The following is a 21,432-nucleotide window of genomic DNA, read 5'->3' as shown; positions in this document are numbered from 1 at the left end:
TGGCACAAAAATAAGAGAAAAATTTATACGAAGCCTAAATGAGTCCAAATATTTCTCCATTATCCTGGATTGTACTCCTGATATGAGCCACACTGAGCAGATTAGTATTGTCGTCCGATTTGTTGTTCTAGATCAAAGTGCAAAAAAAATTGAAGTTCGAGAACACTTCCTTGATTTTTGTCCAGTAAACAATACAACATCTGAAGGACTGACATCCTTTTTACTGGCCTACCTAAAGAACAATCACATTGCAATTGAGAATATGCGTGGCCAAGGCTATGACAATGGCGCAAACATGAAAGGAAAACATAATAGTTTGCAGCAAAGAATACTCAATATCAATCCAAGAGCCTTTTTTGTGCCATGCAGTGCACATACTCTCAACTTGGTGGTGAATGACGCTGCAAAGATTTAATTCCTGACAATAGATTTCTTTGGCATCGTTCAAGAACTTTATGTGTTCTTTGCCTCATCCACCCAACGGTGGCAAGTACTCAAGGAGCACGTTACAAATCTAACTTTAAAACCACTCTCCGAAACCAGATGGGAAAGCAGAGTTGCAGCAATTAAACCCTTGCGATATTTCCTACCTGAGGTATTTGATGCACTGTATGACATCTCAGATGATGACAACAGGGACATTAACACTAAACATCAAGCTCAATCCTTGGCAACGAAAATAAAATCATTCAAATTCATCTGTTCCATTGTCATTTGGTATGAATTATTATCAAAGGTGAATGTGATCAGCAAAATAATGCAGCAAACAACATCAAACCTATCAGGCTGTGTACAGGAACTGGAGAAGTTGATCAAGCACTTGGTGGAATACAGGTCTGATGAAGGCTTTGAGAATGCGCTAGCTGATGCCAAAGGAATAGCTGAAAAGCTTGATTGTGAAGCAAAATTTCCTGATGCATTTACAATTAGACCTCGACGGAAAAAGAAGATTTTTGACTATGAACATGAAGATGAGTCTCTTGCAGACCCTACACAATATTTTAAAGTGAATTTTTTCTTTGCCGTTTTGGACACATCCATCCAGTCCATAAATGAGAGATTCACATTACTTCAGAGCCACTGTGACACATTTGCATTTTTATATGAAATCCCAAAACTTGGGATGGACAAAAAGGATATATTGAAGTGTTCCATGGATCTGCAAAACAAATTAACTGACAGCCAGTTATCCCACTCTGACATTAATGGAATAGATCTTTGTGATGAACTGGACACCATTCGACCTTTTCTAACCCAGGAGATGACAGTCACCAACATCTTGCAGTATCTAGTGGAGAATAACTTGACCAACACATTCCCAAACCTTTCTGTTTCACTGAGAATATTGATGACACTTCCTGTAAGTGTAGCTGCTGGGGAACGTTCATTTTCCAAACTAAAGCTGATAAAAAATTATCTCCGTTCCACGATGTCCCAGGCAAGACTTACCAACTTATCCATTATATCCATTGAAAAATCCTTCTGCGAAGACTTGGATATAGATGATGTGATTAGAAATTTTGCTGTTGCCAAGGCTCGAAGAGTTCGTTTTGTTTGATTAAATAATCAATGTGTACACACTGCATGCATCCTTTCCTAGTGTCTCACAACTAGAAGATAATGTACCAACATTTTTTGGGAGACTGCAGATGTGTGTTTTCAATATTTAGTTGGGCTTGGATGTTTTTCTTAAGAAAAGGCGTGCCACTCTACCCCATAGCCCAGGCATTTGAAGAATACTGGAGATTGTTGTCACATGTACCACCTTACAGCCAGCACTTGCCATATATTCCTGCAGCTCCTTTAATGTTGCTGTAGGCCTCTTGGCAGCCTCCCTGACTAGTTTCTTCTCATCTTTTCATAAATTTTGGAGGGATGTCCAGTACTTGGTGATGTCACTGTTGTGACATATTTTCTCCACTTGATGATGACTGTCTTCACTGTGTTCCATGGTGTATCTAATGCCTTGGAAATTCTTTTGTACCCTTCTCCTGACTGATACCTTCTAACAATGAGATCCATCTGATGCTTTGAAAGCTCTCTGCGGACCATGGATTTTGTTCTAGGATGCGACTAAGAAAATGTTAGGAAAGACCTACTAGAAGTGCTGAACTTTATTTGGGGTTAATCAGAGCACTCTAAGACTAGATTTACATCTAGGCTGCTGTGCTGCCTTGATGCGTTTTTCAGGCATGTTTTGCAGTGCTTTTTGTGTTTTTAAACCCTCCTTTTTGCATGCAGTTTTTATGCATTTTGTGTTTTTTTTCCTCTTTAAACACACTGTATATAGCTGGTTGCTAAGAAGGAGGCCGGGAAGCAAGCCACTTTAAGTTTATTTAACTTTATTTAATTGATATTTGCACTTGATTGTATGCATGAATCTGTTATTTGCACTTTAGTTATTGTATTTATTGAAAATGTAAAAAGTACAGAATCAATCTATCTTGCATATTTTGCATCTGTTATTATAGATTTTCTGCTACCTCATTTTCTGTTCAAAAATGTTATATTGTTCAGTTCATATTTATAGTCCAAGTACACTATTTGTACTATTTGCACTATTTGATTTACATGCACTTGACACAGATTTGTCAATAAATAAAACATTTATTTTGACTTGTCAAAGCCGTTGACTAAGTTATTGTCAAAGCAAATTGGTGGGGCTGAAGTTGGGGGCTGAAGTTGTTGCCATAGAAACATTGTAAAGGGGAGGAGTTAGTAAGATAACCACGCCCATGTGGGGGCGCCAGAAATATTTCTGCACCCAGGCGCCTGTGACCCTAGGATCGGCCCTGGTTTCCTATATTCTCCTGTGTACCAGGCCTGTTAGGGGTGTAGTTCCTCCTCCTAGGCAGTAGAGGGAGCTAGTGAACCCCCTAGTATATATAGACAGGTCTAGTCCAGAGAGGAGGTGTGTGGTCAGAAGCCAAGAGTCACTTCAGCCAGGCAGGAGCTGAGGAGCAGCTTCTGACATGCAGCTAGATAGCCCAGGCTCCTAGCTTGCCACCAGGGGAAGAAGTTGCCTCCTGAGGATAATTAGCACCTTTAAAAGTACAGTGCAGAGCCACTTTCATCCAGCCAAATAGAAAGCTGAAGGGCAGAATGATATTTACAGCAAGAAGATATATACCAGAGGAAGTATTCCCTACCCAAGGATAAAGCCAGAAATAGGGCATACGGGCCTTGGTGAAAGCCAGACAGGAACTGAGAAAAGTGCAGCCTGATCTGTAAGTGTTTTTCCCTCTGAGTATCTTGCAAAGACTTTGACTGCCATTTGTATAAAGCCTGCCTGTATTCAACATATTACTTATGGAACTAACTGAGGACTGTATATAGTTGAACTGTTCAGTAAAAAGAAGTTCTGGTTCACTGCAACTGTGTGTACCTCAATTCTTCCTACAATAAATCGGTGTGCCACCGTTACCGGCAATGGCATCACAAACTTTAAGGGATCTTGCCACAGGCACACTAAACCTACAACACCCAGGGCACCTCACCTACCACCTGGCCTGGTCCCTATACACAGAGAGTGCCCCAGAGGATCCATGTGCCAACCTCTCCATCACTGCTGTACGCCTGCCCAGGGTATATAAAAACTGTGAGTACCAAGAGCAACCCTCGGTTTGTTAACTAACCCTGTGACCTCACATTCGCTTACCCTGCAGGGCTGCGTACTGCAAGGGCTTCCATCTTATTGGCATTGAATTACATATCTTAGTTTATGGCTGATATAGGAATAAATAAATAAAACTGACACAGAATAAGTCTCCCTGCACTCTCCCTTTTCCAATATTCTTTTATTATTTTGTTTTCAACAACACTGTCCATAGTGCATGAGTAATTGCCACATCTCTCCCTATGCTCAGCTCACAAGACAAATATTCCCTTTATAGGGAAAAGTACAGTACAGTACCACTGGCTTAGGGGCCTGTTCGCAACTGCTGCGACCCCTATAGTTACGCCAGTGTTTATATTGCGCTCACATATTCTGCAGCGTCTTACAGACATTAGCATCAGGCTGTCTCCAGTGGAGCTCACAATCTAAGTTTCGTATCAGTATGGCATATGGGAGGAAACCCCTTCAAACATTTGAACCTAAGACTCCAGCCCTGCAAGGCACCAGTGCTAACCATTCAGCCACCATTCTGCCAATATCTTGCCTTCATATGTCCCTCTCCTTCACCTAATTATATGTGTAATCAGTAAATGGGATGGCTTTAGGTATCATATGTGAGAATGGACCATGCACACCAGCAATTCACTGGCTTCAGCAGTCAAGTGCCGCTTGGAGACAATATTCGCGCAGTGAATGGCTTTAGGGGTGCATATGATGACAGACTGGACATCACTACAGATGGCCTTGCGGTTCACCCGGAGGTCGGTTCGCGGTGAACTTTGCTCGTTCGCGATTCGCCGAACATGCGAACATATGGTGATATTTGCACCCCCCATATTCTTTTACATTGTGAAGAACTTTGACCCATGACACATCCATCAGGTGGTACAGGAGAGCCAATTGAAAAGTTTCAGCACATGGACATACCCCCTACCTTATAAATAGACCCGATCTGGCCGCCATTTTACATTTAGTTATTTGTCAGTGTAGGGAAAGGTTGCTGTGTGGAGCAGGGACAGACTGTTAGGGACAAAAACGCTATCAAATAGGGCCACAAAAGTCCTTTTATGGACTGGTATAGGTGTACTATTGATAGGTGTGACTTACTGAGGGGTGTAATACACTTATAATATACTTTCTAACATAGAAAGCATATTATAGTGGATTTGTATTGTGCAGCAGTGGTGAGCGGTTCTGCAGCTACACAGAGTGACAAACGCAATTAGAAAAAATAATTATAACTGGTGTGATATACCAGTCGCCCCCCCGAAAAAAAACCTGATAGAAGCGGGGTGTTATACAGTATACCAATAATATACCTTCTATATAGTGCATTTGGGTACAGCAGCATTTTTTTGCGGTTTTGCTGCGTTCCCACTGCTACACACAGTGACAAACCTTATTGGAAAAAATTATTATAACTGGTGTGATATACCAGTCGCCACCCCAAAAAAACTGATAGAAGCGGGGTGTTATACAGTATACCAATAATATACTTTCTATATAGTGCATTTGGGTACAGCAGCATTTGTTTGCCGTTTTGCTGCGTTCCCACTGCTACACACAGTGACAAACGGTATTGGAAAAAATAATTTTAACTGATGTGCGCATCCGCGTACGCGAAAATTATATTGCCGTTCGCCTGCCATTAAAATGAATGGGACCACAATGGAACGAAAGCAGAGGGGACAAGACCCTCTGCACTAAAATGGAGCATCGGTGAGAGTTGACTGCCTTTTTCTCCTTTATGCTAATCATTTTCAGTGTCATAACTAAAACTGATTTGGAGGTCAGACTGGAAGAGTGTTTTTTAAAATTATGGTTGAGCGATTGCCTGCAGCCCTCCATGGAAAGAGATATAGATACTGTGTATGTGGATATTTGGCACAATTAAAAATGTATATTATTGCAAAATATGAAACCAATACGTCATTTCAAAGTTCCCACTCTTTCACACATTTGTGTGTGTTGTGTTGATTTGCTCTGGTAGACAGATTAGCGGACGCATTATAGAGGCAAGGAACCAGGTTGCAAATCAAACTTCAGTGTTTTATTCACACTCAGCAAAAACAAAACAGTCTTGGTGCTTGTTCACACACAGCAAAAACAAAACAATGTTCATCTGGAATTCTAGGTGTCGGTTCACACCTAGCTGAATGCTCAGCCACAGAATAGTTCACTAGCAGGCTTCCAGGCGGACTGCCTGTTTGCAGTCTTCAGCCTAGAGGACTCCACAGCTTCACTGTCAGATGGAGGAAAATCCACCCCACCTGATAGTGCTGACTGCTTTTATAAGCCTGCCAAGACCCGGCCTGGAACATAAGGAGTAGCCGCTCACCCAGCACTTTGACTACTCCCAGTAAGAGCCGTCCTGGATCAGCTTTACAGCCATACTGGACAGCTGACGTGTCTGCAATCTGCAATAATAACACTTCAGGGGAAAAAAAACGGCTTTTACCTCACCGAGGCCAGGAACCTCGGTGACATGTACCAACCATCAATGATGGACCTTGTTCCTTCCTACATACCTCCCCCCTTTGTTCAACCCTGAGGGGGTGGACACACATTAAACAGTGTACCCAGGACAGGGAATCCGCGTTTCCTAGTAACCGCCCCCTGCCCTGTGTTCCACCGAAAATTAGAAATTTTGCAAAGACAGAAACCACTGAGTGACCCGGGCATTTCTGTCCTTGGCCTGGCTCATCCATTTGAGAGGGGAATGGTCGGTCACCAGACGAAACTTTCTCCCCAACAAATAATAGTGGAGAGACTCGAGTGCCCACTTGATAGCCAGGCACTCTCTCTCCACTATACTATACCTGGTCTCGGCTGGGGTAAGCTTCTGGCTGAGAAAGACAATGGGATGCTCCTCCCCATTGACCTCCTAAGACAGTACAGCACCGAGACCCACCTCAGAGACATCGGTCTGTACTATAAACTCTCTTTTGAGGGTATGTAATTGGGCGCGGAGTTATCAAACCTCAGGTGAACAAAATTGAGGCAATTCGGAATTGGCCACGACCTGTCACTACTCGGCAAGTAAAGTTGTTCCTGGGAATGGTGGGATACTATATGAGGTTTGTCCCCCACTTTGCCACAATGGCCGCACCATTGACAGGCCTTTTGAAGGGATGCAAGTCAGTGACAGTCCACTAGAATGAGCAGGCGGAAAAAGCTTTCTCTGCTTTGAAGTCGGCCCTGTGTGGATCCCTGGTTTCGGTGACGCCCGACTTCAAAGCGGAGAAAGCTATTTCCGCCTGCTCATTCTAGTGGACTGTCACTGACTTGCATCCCTTCAAAAGGCCTGTCAATGGTGCGGCCATTGTGGCAAAGTGGGGGACAAACCTCATATAGTATCCCACCATTCCCAGGAACAACTTTACTTGCCGAGTAGTGACAGGTCGTGGCCAATTCCGAATTGCCTCAATTTTGTTCACCTGAGGTTTGATAACTCCGCGCCCAATTACATACCCTAGGTACTTGGTCTCTTCTAACCCTATAGCGCACTTTTTTGGGTTAGTAGTTAAGCCAGCCTCCCTAAGGAAGTCCACTACAGTTTGTACTTTAGGTAGGTGACTTTACCAGTCGGTACTGTGGATAACGATATCATCCAGGTACGCCGAAGCGTACCGATGATGTGGACGGAGTACAATGTCCATTAGCCTTTGAAACGTGGCGGGAGCGCCATGTAGACCAAAGGGTAATACCTTGTACTGATACAGCCCTTCTGGTGTGATGAAAGCTGTTTTCTCCTTGGCAGCCTCCGTCAAAACAGAAAAATAACCGGCTTGGCCTAACTTCTCAATAAGCTCATCCACTCGAGGCATGGGATATGCTTTAAACTTGGAAACCTCATTAAGTTTGCAGAAGTCGTTACAGAATCTTAATGTCCCGCCCGGCTTGGGTATTAAGACGATCGGACTGGCCCATTCACTTTTTGACTCCTCAATGACACCCAGCTGTAACATCAGCTGCACTTCTTCCGAGAGGGCTTGTCGCCGCGACTCAGGTACCCGGTATGGTTTCAACTGGATTCTGGCCTGAGGCTCAGTGACAATGTCATGTCGGATGATAGAAGTGCATCCAGGGAGGTCCGAAAACACATCCGTGTTCCTGCTGACAAACTCCCTGGCCTCCTGAGTCTGTTTAGAGGAGAGGTTGTCAGCGATCTTTACTGTGGCAACTGCTTCCCTCGTATCAGGCCATGGGACTGGAAACTCTACCCCCAGAAAACCTGGCCAAGGGCAGTTGTCCATACTGGTCTCCCTATCTTTCCACGGTTTCAGTTTACATGTTACACCTGTTCCGGTTTTCTCCGCCCGGGCTGGAGTACCTTGTAGGTTACCTCCCCAACTTTTTTGAGCACTTCGTAGGGACCCTGCCACCTAGTCAGGAACTTACTGTCCACCGTCGGCACCAGAACAAAAATCTGATCTCCCGGGTTAAAATTCCGAACCCGAGCCTGGAGATTATAGACCCTACTCTGGGCTCGCTCAGCTCCCTACATATGTTCCTTAACCAGCAGCAATACTGTCTCCATCCGCTCTTGCATCCGAGTGACATACTCAATCACACTTTTATCCGGTGTGGATTGTTGTTCCCACGCCTCTTTGGTCCCTGGTCGGTCAGACTCTCTCTCTCAGTAGGCCCACTCGGGAAAACATCTCCACTAACTCTTTGGCTATGAGTTTGGTCGAGGTATGTCGCAGCGGCACCACCTCTGGGTACCGAGTGGAGTTGTCCAGGACTTACCAACATGTGTTCGTGCCCTCTAGCTGACTTCAGTACTGGGCCTATGAGATCCATAGCGATCCTCTCGAATGGAACCTCATTATTCGGGAGAGGGACCAGGGGACTATGAAAATGTGGCTGGGGGCTGTTTATCTGGCAGGTTGGGCAAGACTTGCAATAGTCTTCCACCTCCCTGAACACACTGTCCCCAAAGAACATGTTGGTGGGCTAACTCCAAATGAGCTTGCAATACGCCTTGGGCACCACCAACTGTTAAATATGCTCACCCCGTAGTTAATTTACCTGGTACAGCATCTCTTGTTGAACCACAAAACAGGGGAACATAGACTCGGCCCCAGGTTGTTGCGGCTCACCCTCAACTACAACCACATTTTACCAGGCCCAAGATAGAGTCGGGTCCTGGTGCTGTGCTGTACCAAAATTGTCTCCAGAGACGTTAAAGTCTGCCAATTCCGGACCCAGCGGCAAATCCTCCACGTCTCCCACCATTATATTCAGTGTGGTTGGCTCCCCCCCTTCCCCCGCAGTGGCGGCCCCCCCTACTGCTGGCCCTTTGGACTCAGGTTCCCAGGGTTCTGGTTTCCCCCTTGAGCAAGGCCATTTTATTTGGGTTGCTCCTGCCCCATGAGTATCGGTGGCTCTCACCTCAGGCCACAGTGACGGGAAACCGGGGAAGTCTCTCCCAACTATTACTTCATAATGTAAGTTTGTGGCGATGGCCACCTCATGAGTACAACTGCCGGCCACCGTGGATAGAGAGACCAGGACGGTGGGATAGTCCTTTAAGTCTCCATTGATGCACACGTTGCCGACTTTTCGGACAGTATACTCGGCGGGCCGCACCAGAGCAGCTCTTACCAGGGACACCAGGCTCCCTGAGTCCAGCAGCACCACCGCCAGGATATCTCCCACTTGCACCTGGCACAGGTGACTATTGTCTATTATCTCGGGGGTACTGGTTGCACACAGACTCCTGGCAGCCTCCTGGCCGGTAGCCATAGTTAGTGTCCAAGGGGACAGTCGTCCCTTATGTGACCAGGCTCTTGACACCGTCAACAGACCACTGGAGCTGTATCTGCAGGGAGTACATTCTGAGCGGGCGTTGCTGGCACCAGCCGCCTGGTCGAGGGTGGAGATTTCCGGGGTTTAACTGTCCCCCTCCCAACAGAACTCCTGTAGATTTCTCGTGGCTTCATAGCGCTCCACCGGGTCGACCATCTCTATGGCATTACCAGGAGCAAAGCCCTCGAGAACACATCAGCCAACAGACAGCATAGCAGTGGGACTCAGTACGTCAGGCTGCAGCCATTTTTGCAATCGGTGTAGCAGATCATAAAACTGCGGTCTGGCGGGTTCAACCTGGTTAAATTTCCACTGATGCACCCGCTGGGCCCGGACCAATACATTCACCCCCAGTCTGGCCAGAATCTTACCCTTTACGGTCGGGTAGTCAGCCGCTTGACCATCTGGTAAGTCGAAAAAACACTTGCTGGGATCCAGACACCAGGAACGGAGCGACAACCTCCGCCCATTGGTCTCGGGGTAACTTCACCCTCATGGCCACTTTTTCAAATACCGCCAGATAGGTCTCGATGTCGTCCAAGTGGGTCATCTTAGGGATCACCGCATGGGCAGCTTTTCGGGCATCGTGGACGTTCTGGGACGCTCCTGCCGCTTGTAACGCCATCACATGCTGCAATAACAGCTGGTTGGTTTCCTGCTGCTGCTTGTTAGCCTCCCGCTGCTGCAAGTTAGCCTCCATGAGGGCTTTCATGACCGCCTCCATTTTGTCAGGGGACACAGGTCGTAACCTTGCCGGCTTGATATAAGACATACACCCGTGCCCGGAAAAAAAATTATAATAATTTCGGCCTTCGGACCAGCCTCACTGCATGTGCCCGCTCCAAGCCACCAATTCTGGGGATTTGCTCTGGTAGACAGGTTAGCAGACGCAGTATAGAGGCAAGGAACCAGGTTGTAAATCAAACTTCAGTGTTTTATTCACACTCAGCAAAAACAAAACAGCCTTGGTGCTTGTTCACACACAGCAAAAACAAAACAATGTTTACCTGGAATCCTAGGTGTCAGTCACACCTGGCTGAATGCTCAGCCACAGAACAGTTCACTGGCAGGCTTCCAGGCGGACTGCATGCCTGTTTGCAGTCTTCAGCCTAGAGGACTCCACAGCTTCAGTGTATCACTGTACAGCAGTGGCGGCATGAAGCGCACGGCGTCATAGCAACCAATGACGCCGAGCGCTCCTGCTGTCAGAATGAATCCCAGCCGGGTTAACACGGACCGCTCTTGGCCGCGGAACACGGCCGTGTGCATGAGGCCTAAATAAAACTGATGCACTCCCTCTCCCTCTGCACTCTCCCTCTCCAATATTCTTCTATTAATCGTTTTCAGCAACCCTGTCTCTAGCGCATGAGGGCATTATAGGGCTATGACATCACAGGGGATGCTATCTGCGGATTGCCTGGCTGCACAGCATTATGGGTGATCTCACGTTCCTGGGTTTCTTATTCTTTGTAACACATGCAGCAGCCATTTTAGGAAAAACTGATTAGTTACCACGAAGCTTGAGGAAATTTGGATTTGTTGCAAATTAAAATTTTCCTAAACTTTGGACCAAATTCCGCTTCAAATGTCTCACTTCGCTCACATACATGCATACTCAACTAAATTAAATCTGCATGTAAAAAGGGGAGGAATAGCTTTAGGTAAAACAAGTGTTTGTTTGACAGCTAAGGAGTATGACCACCGTTATTCTTTTTCTCCTCTAACCTCAAAGGTTGAAGGGCAGGATCAAGTAAAGATCATGTTCTCCTTGACTATTTATTGTCATTTATTTCACAGAATTTCTTAACACCTGCCAATATTAATTAATGATTGATTTGCATAGTTTATTGAGTGTTTTATATTTTATTAAGAAATTTAGTGAGATAAAAAAATAATCCAGTGGGAGATAATCTTTCCTTGATCCAAAGGGCACTAGTATACTCAACCTCTGCTAAAGGCCTCATGCACACGACCGTTGTTTTATTCCGTGTCCGTTGTTCTGTTTTTCGTCATTTTCTGCGGACCCATTGACTTTCAAAGGGTCCGTTGAAAACTCAGCTAATGCACCGTTTGTCATCCGCGTCCGTGATCCGTGGTTTCAGTCCGTCAAAAAAATATAACCTATCCTATTTTTTTCACGGAAAACGGTTCGCGGACCCATTCAAGTCAATGGGACCGTGAAAAAACGCGGAGGCACACAAGATTGTCATCCGCGTCCGCGTACGTTTTTTTCCTATCATTTGCATGGCAAACTTGACTTTTTTTTTACTTTCCTTCATGTCTGGTGATCCTCCAAAAATAAAGGAAGACACACGGAAACGGATCACGGAACAATGGAACCCCATTTTGCGGAACGGAGCGCAACAATGGTCGTGTGCATGAGGCCAAAAGGGCAAAAATTTATTAATAACCACTACTGTTACCTAATAAATGCTGCAGGGCGTATGCTTCATATACAGTATAATGGGTGTATCACTGTTTTATATGAAGGTTGGCAACAATATTGTAGCACTGGGGTCCTGAGTTCAAGTCTGAACATAGACTATATCAGCACGAAGGCACGCCGAAACGCGCGTTGGGGTAGCGTCGTCCTGGGTTATATAGCACACGGTCTTTATCAGGTGAGTCTCTGCTCTTCTTTTACCTATACGGCATTTGACTCAGGTTACACACTATACCTGGCCTTACTGTGGTTTGTTTCTCACTTTTTATGTTGCATTTGCAATACAAACCCTGCTTCATTGCCATGTAGGTTTATTATTATTTTTGACTGTTGACTCACCTGTGCACCTAGGTCATCACATTGTTTCCTGGTCATTGGCTGGTCATTGTACCACGCATTTTCCATTGATCCATTTATATACATGTTTTACAATTGACCCGTGTGCTATCCCAGGGTAGCGCTCTTTTTCTGCTCCCATTCACTTTTCAATGGCATATCATTTACTTGTTTCTTTATCTATATATCTTTTTATTCATGTTACAATAAAACATATTTTTACTTTTGGTACTTTGAGCTCCGTTTCTCTGTTTTTTCACTACTTCACTCGGGAGCTTGTACCGAGTTATAAACTCTGGGTGTCCTTTGTGGTTACATTGGGTGGGCACTGTTCTCCACTCCCCTTTGGGACACCCTTGGTCTTCTTTGTTTTTCTATATCAGCATAAAGTTTGTATGTTCTTGTGTTTGCATTAGTTTTCTCCATGTGCTTTGGTTTCCTTCCACACTCATAAGGCCTCTTTCACACAGCCGTTGTAGGTCTGTTCCGTGCATTAGGGACCGCAATTTGCGGTCCCCAATGCACAGGCAACGTCCGTGAACGGATCGAGACCTATTCAACTTGAATAGCTCCATGATCCGTCCGCACCGCCAAAAAAATAGAACAAGTTCTATTTTTTCTTGTGGTGCGGCCGCGGGCACACAACGTTCGTGTGCAAGAGGCCTAAAACATACTGATAGGTTAAAAGAGTTGTCTCACTTCAGAAAATATTGTTTATCATGCAAAGTTAATACAAGGCACTTACTAATGTATTGTGATTGTCCATATTGCCTCCTCTGCAGGCTTGATTCATTTTCCATCACATTATACACTGCTCTTTTCCATGGTTATGACTAGTGTTGGGAAAACATGCTCGGCCATAAACTAATTCGGCTCGAGTATCGCGGTGTTCGGCCGAATACCACGTGTGCTCGAGAGCGATGCTCGAGTCTCCTGCTACGCAGCCAATAAACGTGCAGGTGAGTACTGCCATTCACCGTAATGCCGTAGCCATGTTGGCTGCTGGCATTACAGTGATTGGCTGGCCGGAACGAGTCATCAGGTGCTATATAGCACCCGATGACACGTGTTCGGCGCAGTATTAGTCAGGGAGAGCTGGAGAGCAGAAGGAAGAGATCGTGTAGGGATTGAAATAGCAATATTTTAGTTTTTTTACTTGTTAGAGACCTAAAAGTCTTTTTAAGGACTGTTGTGTGTAGCAGTCTCCAGTATAACGTTAGTGCATCTGAAATATCAGTGACATTCAGTGTAATTTTTTTCGCCACTGGTGACAGCCACATTATCTGCGCTACATCTCCTATGTAACGTGTGCGCAGCCTAAAAATATCTGTGACATCCAGTGTACTTTTTCTGTAGACGGTGTCCGCTGCGGACAGTTACATTACCTGCGCTACATCTCCTGTATAACATTTGCGTATCCGAAATATCAGTGACATTCAGTCTAATTTTTTTGCTGCTGGTGGCAGTGACATTACCTGCGCTACATCTCCTGTATAACATTTGCCTATCCTAAATATCAGTGACATTAATTCAGTGTAATTTTTATTAGCCGCTGGTGACAGCGACATTACTTGCGCTATACCTCCTGTATAATGTGTGTGCATCCTAAATATCAGTGACATTCAATCAGTGTAATTTTTTATTAGCCGTGGTGACAGCGACATTACTTGTGCTATACCTCCTGTATAACGTTTGCCCATCCTAAATGTCAGTGACATTAATTCAGTGTAATTTTTTATTAGCTGCTGGTAACAGCGACATTACTTGTGCTATACCTCCTGTATAACATTTGTGCATCCTAAATATCAGTGACATTCATTCAGTGTAATTTTTTATTAGCCGGTGGTAACAGCGACATTACTTGCGCTATACCTCCTGTTTAACGTGTGCGTATCTTAAATATCAGTGACATTCATTCAGTGTAATTTTTTATTAGGCGGTGGTGACAGCGACATTACTTGCGCTATACCTCCTGTATAACGTTTGTGCAACCTAAATATCAGTGACATTCATGCAGTGTAATTTTTTATTAGGCGGTGGTGACAGCGACATTACTTGCGCTATACCTCCTGTTCAACGCGTGCGCATCCTAAAAATATCTGTGATATTCTGTGTACTTTATTTGCGCATACACTTACAAAACCTGTGCTACTGTATGTGTGACATACTTGCAAGCATATATACCATTTAATATGCGTAAGGCAAGCAGTAAGGGACGGGGAAGTGCCGTGCTGCTGATGGTGCACACAGAGGCCGTGGCCCTGGGCGCGGTGAAACTGTGCCTGTTGCCAGAGCACAAGAAACACACTCATCCACGATATCTAGCTTCATGTCCCAGTTTGCAGGGCGGTGCAGGACACCACTCTCGAAGTCAGACCATTGCGACCAGGTGGTTGGTTGGATTGCAGAAGATAATGCTTCCAGTCAGTTAAGCACCACCCTGTCTTCCACAACGTCCAGTCTCAGTAGCCAAGAGTCGTGTCAACAGAATCCTCACCCTGATACTCCTTCCACCCACCATGGAGAGTCTTGGCAAACAAGTGATCCCACACTCGGATATTCCAAGGAACAGTTTTCATCCCCATTCCTGAATTTGGGCCTCTCACCAAGCCTGCTTGAAGAGGGACATGAGATGCTCTTGTGCTCTGATTCCCAAACTCTGGAGCATCCACAGTCAGAAGAAGATGATGGTGGGGAATGCAATTAGTGTTTCACGAGGTGGATGATGATGATGAGACACAGTTGCCAATAAGTCAACCGCAATTAGTGTCTTAAGAGGTTGATGATGAGGATGAGACACAGTTGTCAATAACTGAGGTTGTTGTTAGGTCAACAAGTCAGGAGGATGACCTGATGAGGATGAGTGAGGAAGTGGAAGAGGAGGTGGTTGACGATAAAGTCACTGACCCAACCTGGGAAGGTGGCAAGCCGAGCGAGGACAGCAGTACAGAGAGGGAGGGATCCGCAGCACCACAACAGTTTGGAAGAGGCAGTGGGGTGGCAAAAGGGAGAAGGCGGGCCACACCAAACAGGCCTGCAACTGTTCCCCGGAGCACCCCCTTGCGGCAATCTCCCTTGCCATGGGGTAGGTGTTCCGCAGTCTGGCGCTTTTTTGAGGAAAGTGCAGAGGATAAAAGAATTGTCATTTGCAACCTGTGCCGTACCAAAATGAGCAGAGGCGTGAACACTAGCAACCTCACCACCACCAGCATGATCCGCCACATGGCATCAAAGCACCCTAATAGGTGGGCCAAATGCCTCGGTCCCCAACCAGTGTCTGTAGGTCACACCACTGCCTCCTCTTCCCCTGTGTTACATGCTGGCCAATCCCCTATCCAAGACGCAGGCCCGGATGTCTCCCGCCATGCACCTGGACCTTCGCAAGCACTATCAGCTAGCACATCCACTTCTGTGTCCCAGCGCAGTGTACAGATGTCTATACCCCAGGCCTTTGAACGAAAGCGCAAATACCCAGCCACCCACCCACAGACCATAGCACTAAATGCTCGCCTTTCCAAATGGCTGGCCCTGGAAATGTTGCCATTTAGGCTTGTGGACACTGAGGCTTTCCGCAACCTGATGGCGGCAGTTTTCCCGCGGTACTCTGTCCCCAGCCGCAAATATTATTCCAGCATGTGTCCCATAACATCACCCGTGCCCTGACCAACGCAGTTATTGGGAAGGTCCACTTAACAACTGACACATGGACAAGTGCTTTTGGACAGAGACGCTACATTTCCCTTACAGCACACTGGGTGAACGCTGTGGAGGCCGGGAGCGAGTCGTACCCTGGGATGGCACAGGTGCTACCGACGCCAAGGATTGCGGGTCCTACTTCCATCAGGATTTATGCCACCACCTACGTTAGTGGTTGCAACCCCTTCCTTCTCCTCCTCTGCCTCCTCCTCCACTTCCACCTCTGAATTATCATCTTGCAGCACTAGTCAAACATCAGTCAGTGGCTGGAAGCAGTGTAGCACTGCAGTGGGGAAGTGGCAACAGGCCGGGTTTAAACTGATCTGCTTAGGTGACAAGCAACACACCGCCACAGAGCTGTGGCAGGGAATAAGGGACCAGACTGAGCTGTGGCTCTCCTCACTCAACCTAGAACCAGGCATGGTTGTGTCTGATAATGGCCGTAACTTGGTGGCGGCTTTGGAGCTTGGCAAGCCCACATGCATACTATGCCTAGCCTACGTGTTCAACCTAGTGGTTCAGCGGTTTCTTAAAACCTACCCCAATTTGCCTGAGCTACTGGTGAAGGTGTGCCCATTTCTGCAAGTCATCGACAGCTTCCGCCGGTCTGGCAACGCTGCAGCAGCGCTTGCAATTGCCAGCTCACCGACTGTTGTGCGACGTGAGCACGCGCTGGAACTCCACGTTTCACATGTTGGCCAGGCAGAGGGCAGTAGTGGAATACCAGCTGCAACATGGCGTCGCCTTTCCAGTCAGCTTTCGCTTTTTCACAAGCGAGGAGTAGGCATTGATGTCTGACCTCTGTGAGGTTTTACGCAACTTTGAGGAATCAACACAGATGGTGAGCGGCGAAGCCGCAATTATCAGCGTAACCATCCAACTTCTGTGTCTACTCAAACCCTCGCTGCTCACAATCAAGGCGGACGCATTGCATGTGGAAGAGGTGGAAATGGAGGAAGACAGTACACAGGGTGATAGCCAGACCACCCTCAGTTCGTCTTCTCAGTGCAAATTGGATAATGAGGAGGAGGAGCAGGAGACGGTTGCCTCAGCTACAGAGGGTAGTACCCATGGAAGTTTTATTCCATCTGTTCAGCATAGAAGGGTAGAAGAGGAGGAAGAGGATGAGAGTCATCCTCCTGATGAGGACAGCGAAGTCTTGTCTGTTGGGACTCTGGCACACATGGCTGACTTTATGTTAGGCTGCCTTTCCAGTGACCCTCGCGTTGTATGCCTTTTGGCCAACACCGATTACTGGTTGTTCACACTTCTCGACCCCCGCTACAAAGAGAACTTCTTATCTCTCATTTCTGTGGTAGAGAGGAAAAGCAAAATGGTGTAATACCAGAAGGTCCTTGTAGAAAAATTGCTCCAAACATTTCCAGCTGACAACGCTGGCTGCAGAGTACGCAGTTCCTTGGCCAACCGAGGAGGGGAGACGAGGGGAACACACAGAAGTTCCAACAGAGGCAGGGCAACACTCTCCAAGGCCTGGGACAGTTTTATGACACCCCACCAGCACCCTCAACCTGATGCGTGGCCTAGTGTCACAAGGAGGGAAAAATTTTGGAAGATGGTGAAGGAGTACTGTGGCGAAAATAACCTCGCCACTGGGTTTTGGAGGGGCCTGTTTGCCAGCCTCTTGCCTCAGGATTATGGCCCATACTAACTTTAACCACTTCAGCCCCCCTAGCTTAAACACCCTTAATGACCAGGCCACTTTTTACACTTCTGACCTACCCTACTTTCACCGTTTATTGCTCGGTCATGCAACTTACCACCCAAATAAATTTTACCTCCTTTTCTTCTCATTAATAGAGCTTTCATTTGGTGGTATTTCATTGCTGCTGACATTTTTACTTTTTTTGTTATTAATCAAAATTTACAGATTTTTTTGCAAAAAAATGACATTTTTCACTTTCAGTTGTAAAATTTTGCAAAAAAAACGACATCCATATATAAATTTTTCTCTAAATGTTTGAGATAAATATCTTGGTCAAATGCCAACTTTGTATAAAAAAATGGGAAAAGTTGTCTTTTGCCAAGATATTTCTCTCACCCAGCATGGGTATATGTAAAATGACACCCCAAAACACATTGCCCAACTTCTCCTGAGTACGGAGATACCACATGTGTGACACTTTTTTGCAGCCTAGGTGGGCAAAGGGGCCCACATTCCAAAGAGCACCTTTCGGATTTCAACGGCCATTTTTTACAGATTTTGATTTCAAACTACTTACCACACATTAGGGCCCCTAGAATCCTAGGGCAGTATAACTACCCCACAAGTGACCCCATTTTGGAAAGAAGACACCCCAAGGTATTCCGTGAGGGGCATGGCGAGTTCCTAGAATTTTTTATTTTTTGTCACAAGTTAGCGGAAAATGGTGATTTTTTTTTTCTTGCAAAGTCTCATATTCCACTAACTTGTGACAAAAAATAAAAACTTCCATGAACTCATTATGCCCATCAGCGAATACCTTGGGGTGCCTTCTTTCTAAAATGGGGTCACTTGTGGGGTAGTTTTACTGCCCTGGGATTCTAGGGGCCCTAATGTGTGGTAAGTAGTTTGAAATCAAAATCTGTAAAAAAATGGCCGGTGAAATCCGAAAGGTGCTCTTTGGAATTTGGGCCCCTTTGCCCACCTAGGCTGCAAAAAAGTGTCACACATGTGGTATCTCCGTACTCAGGAGAAGTTGGGCAATGTGTTTTGGGGTGTCCTTTTACATATACCCATGCTGGGAGAGAGAAATATCTTGGTCAAATGCCAACTTTGTATAAAAAAAATGGGAAAAGTTGTCTTTTGCCAAGATATTTATCTCACCCAGCATGGGTATATGTAAAATGACACCCCAAAACACATTGCCCAACTTCTCCTGAGTACGGAGATACCACATGTGTGACACTTTTTTGCAGCCTAGGTGGGCAAAGGGGCCCACATTCCAAAGAGCACCTTTCGGATTTCACCGGCCATTTTTTACAGATTTTGATTTCAAACTACTTACCACACATTAGGGCCCCTAGAATGCCAGGGCAGTATAACTACCCCACAAGTGACCCCATTTTGGAAAGAAGACACCCCAAGGTATTCGCTGATGGGCATAGTGAGTTCATGGAAGTTTTTATTTTTTGTCACAAGTTAGTGGAATATGAGACTTTGTAAGAAAAAAAAAAAGAAAAAAAATCATCATTTTCCGCTAACTTGTGACAAAAAATAAAAAATTCTAGGAACTCGCCATGCCCCTCACGGAATACCTTGGGGTGTCTTCTTTCCAAAATGGGGTCACTTGTGGGGTAGTTATACTGCCCTGGCATTCTAGGGGCCCTAATGCGTGGTAAGTAGTTTGAAATCAAAATCTGTAAAAAATGGCCTGTGAAATCCTAAAGGTGCTCTTTGGAATATGGCCCCCTTTGCCCACCTAGGCTGCAAAAAAGTGTCACACATTCAGTATCTCCGTACTCAGGAGAAGTTGGGCAATGTGTTTTGGGGTGTCATTTTACATATACCCATGCTGGGTGAGAGAAATATCTCGGCAAAAGACAACTTTTCCCATTTTTTTATACAAAGTTGGCATTTGACCAAGATATTTATCTCACCCAGCATGGGTATATGTAAAATGACACCCCAAAACACATTCCCCAACTTCTCCTGAGTACGGCGATACCACTTGTGTGACACTTTTTTGCAGCCTAGATGCGCAAATTTGCAAATATTTCGAATATAGTTATATATATTCGTAATTTCGAATATTCGATTTTTTATTTATTTTTTTATCAGTAAACATGATCCCTCACTGCTTCTAGCTTGTGGGCCAATAAGAAGGCTGCAATATACTTGACTTTAGGAGTAGTAGTGTTTGCGAATTTTGCTCTATATTCGTTTTTTTTGAATATTCGCTATATTGCTATATATTCTTGTTTTAGAATATTACGAATATTCAAAAAAACTGTTATAGCAATATGGAGAATATTCAAAAAAAATTGAATATAGAGCAATTTAGCTAATATAGTGCTATAATCTTCTTTGTCTAATAGTTGTAAGTTGAAAAATTCGCAATAAAAAATTTGAATCCGAAAATTCGAATTCCGAAAATTCGCATATTACACAATCATTACCTTTCCGATTTTTCGAGTGAAAAAAAAAATCGCGAATTTTCGAATTTGAGAATATTCGACGAATATTCTACAAAATATTCGCGAAATATCGCGAATTCGAATATGACCCCTACCGCTCATCACTAATTTGGATCCCAGACTTCTTCTCACGCTTTAGGGCCCCTAAAAAGCCAGGGCAGTATAAATACCCCACATGTGACCCCATTTTGGAAAGAAGACACCCCAAGGTATTCAATGAGGGGCATGGCGAGTTCATAGAAAAAAAAAATTTGGCACAAGTTAGCGGAAATTGATTTTTTGGGTTTTTTTCTCACAGTCTCCCTTTCCGCTAACTTGAGACAAAAATTTCAATCTTTCATGGACTCAATATGCCCCTCAGCGAATACCTTGGGGTGTCTTCTTTCCAAAATGGTGTTATTTGTGGGGTGTTTGTACTGCCCTGGCATTTGAGGGTCTCCGCAATCATTGGGGGTGGTCCCTAGAGAGAGAAGGTGCAAAAACACCTCTCTTGGGTATACTGCTCTGTGAAACGAAATATGTAAGAAAAAGGGGCAGTAACGTATTAAAATCTGTGTTTTATTAGGACAATTAAAAACTAAGATGGTGAGCCCCTACCAGACAAACCACATAAACAATGACAAACAAAAGTAAGGTCACTTATAGGTCAGGTCCATTTAGGCCCATAGATAGGAGCAAAAGTGGAGGTGACCAAAAAACATATACACTATTTAAAGGCCTTGGGCGGTGTACCCAAGGTCTACTAGTATGCCAATAGGCAAAAAATGCAGGGTAGGTCTTACCGGTAAAGGATGCCCGGACCGTGTAGTCCACTGTTCAAAAGAAGATATCTTTGAACCTGGTTGCGACCGTCAGTCGGTTAGGTCTTGATGGCTGAGGGCCACAGGGAAAAGTCTAACCCTGTTATTGCCCTACTTGGCCTGTTATGCCCTAACCTCCTAACACGAGGTCCTGGCCCCGCAAGGGGTGGCCCCGTCCGGAACCTGACCCTGAAAAATGCACCCTAGAACCATAGAAAGAAAAAAGCCCACTCAGGTACAAGGTATAATCATGATTCCAGCATCTGGCATATTAAATGCATGTTACTTACTGTGTGTCACATGGAACGCGTGTGGCCTATACCATGGAGGGTGGCAGGGCAGCTTGATATACCGCCTGTCTGCCGGCGTCTGTTGGCGCAAATAGTGTGCGCTCTGAGGTTTAAATGGGCAGAAGGGGCTGGCCGTGCGTCTGTTTAAGGGGCGTGGCCACCGCGCACGCGATTGCTTGTGTATCGCATGACGCGGTCGGCCACCCCCTATTGCACATGCGCACTGGTAGAAAAAGCGGCCCTTACGACGTGCAGCCACAGCCGCGTCACTGAATCAGGGGGCGTGGTCAGAGCGGAACGCTG

At 45.5% G+C, this 21,432-nt stretch overlaps 1 protein-coding gene across 1 annotated transcript; it reads left to right on the top strand.

The window, feature by feature from the left end:
* Positions 1-457: 457 nt before the first annotated feature.
* LOC120998494 lies at positions 458-1,780 on the top strand. Its single transcript, XM_040429146.1, has one exon. The coding sequence runs from the start codon at positions 758-760 to the stop codon at positions 1,556-1,558; it is 801 nt and encodes a 266-aa protein (XP_040285080.1). The 5' UTR covers positions 458-757; the 3' UTR covers positions 1,559-1,780.
* The last annotated feature ends 19,652 nt before the right edge of the window (positions 1,781-21,432 follow it).

Source organism: Bufo bufo, chromosome 4 (genome assembly GCF_905171765.1).
Source record: "Bufo bufo chromosome 4, aBufBuf1.1, whole genome shotgun sequence".
Lineage (NCBI taxonomy): Eukaryota > Metazoa > Chordata > Amphibia > Anura > Bufonidae > Bufo > Bufo bufo.
This window is presented reverse-complemented; position numbering and strand designations above follow the sequence as displayed.

Bases quoted from the DNA above. Each gene is read 5' to 3' on its own strand.
- LOC120998494 (XM_040429146.1), top strand. From the start codon at position 758: ATGCAGCAAACAACATCAAACCTATCAGGCTGTGTACAGGAACTGGAG.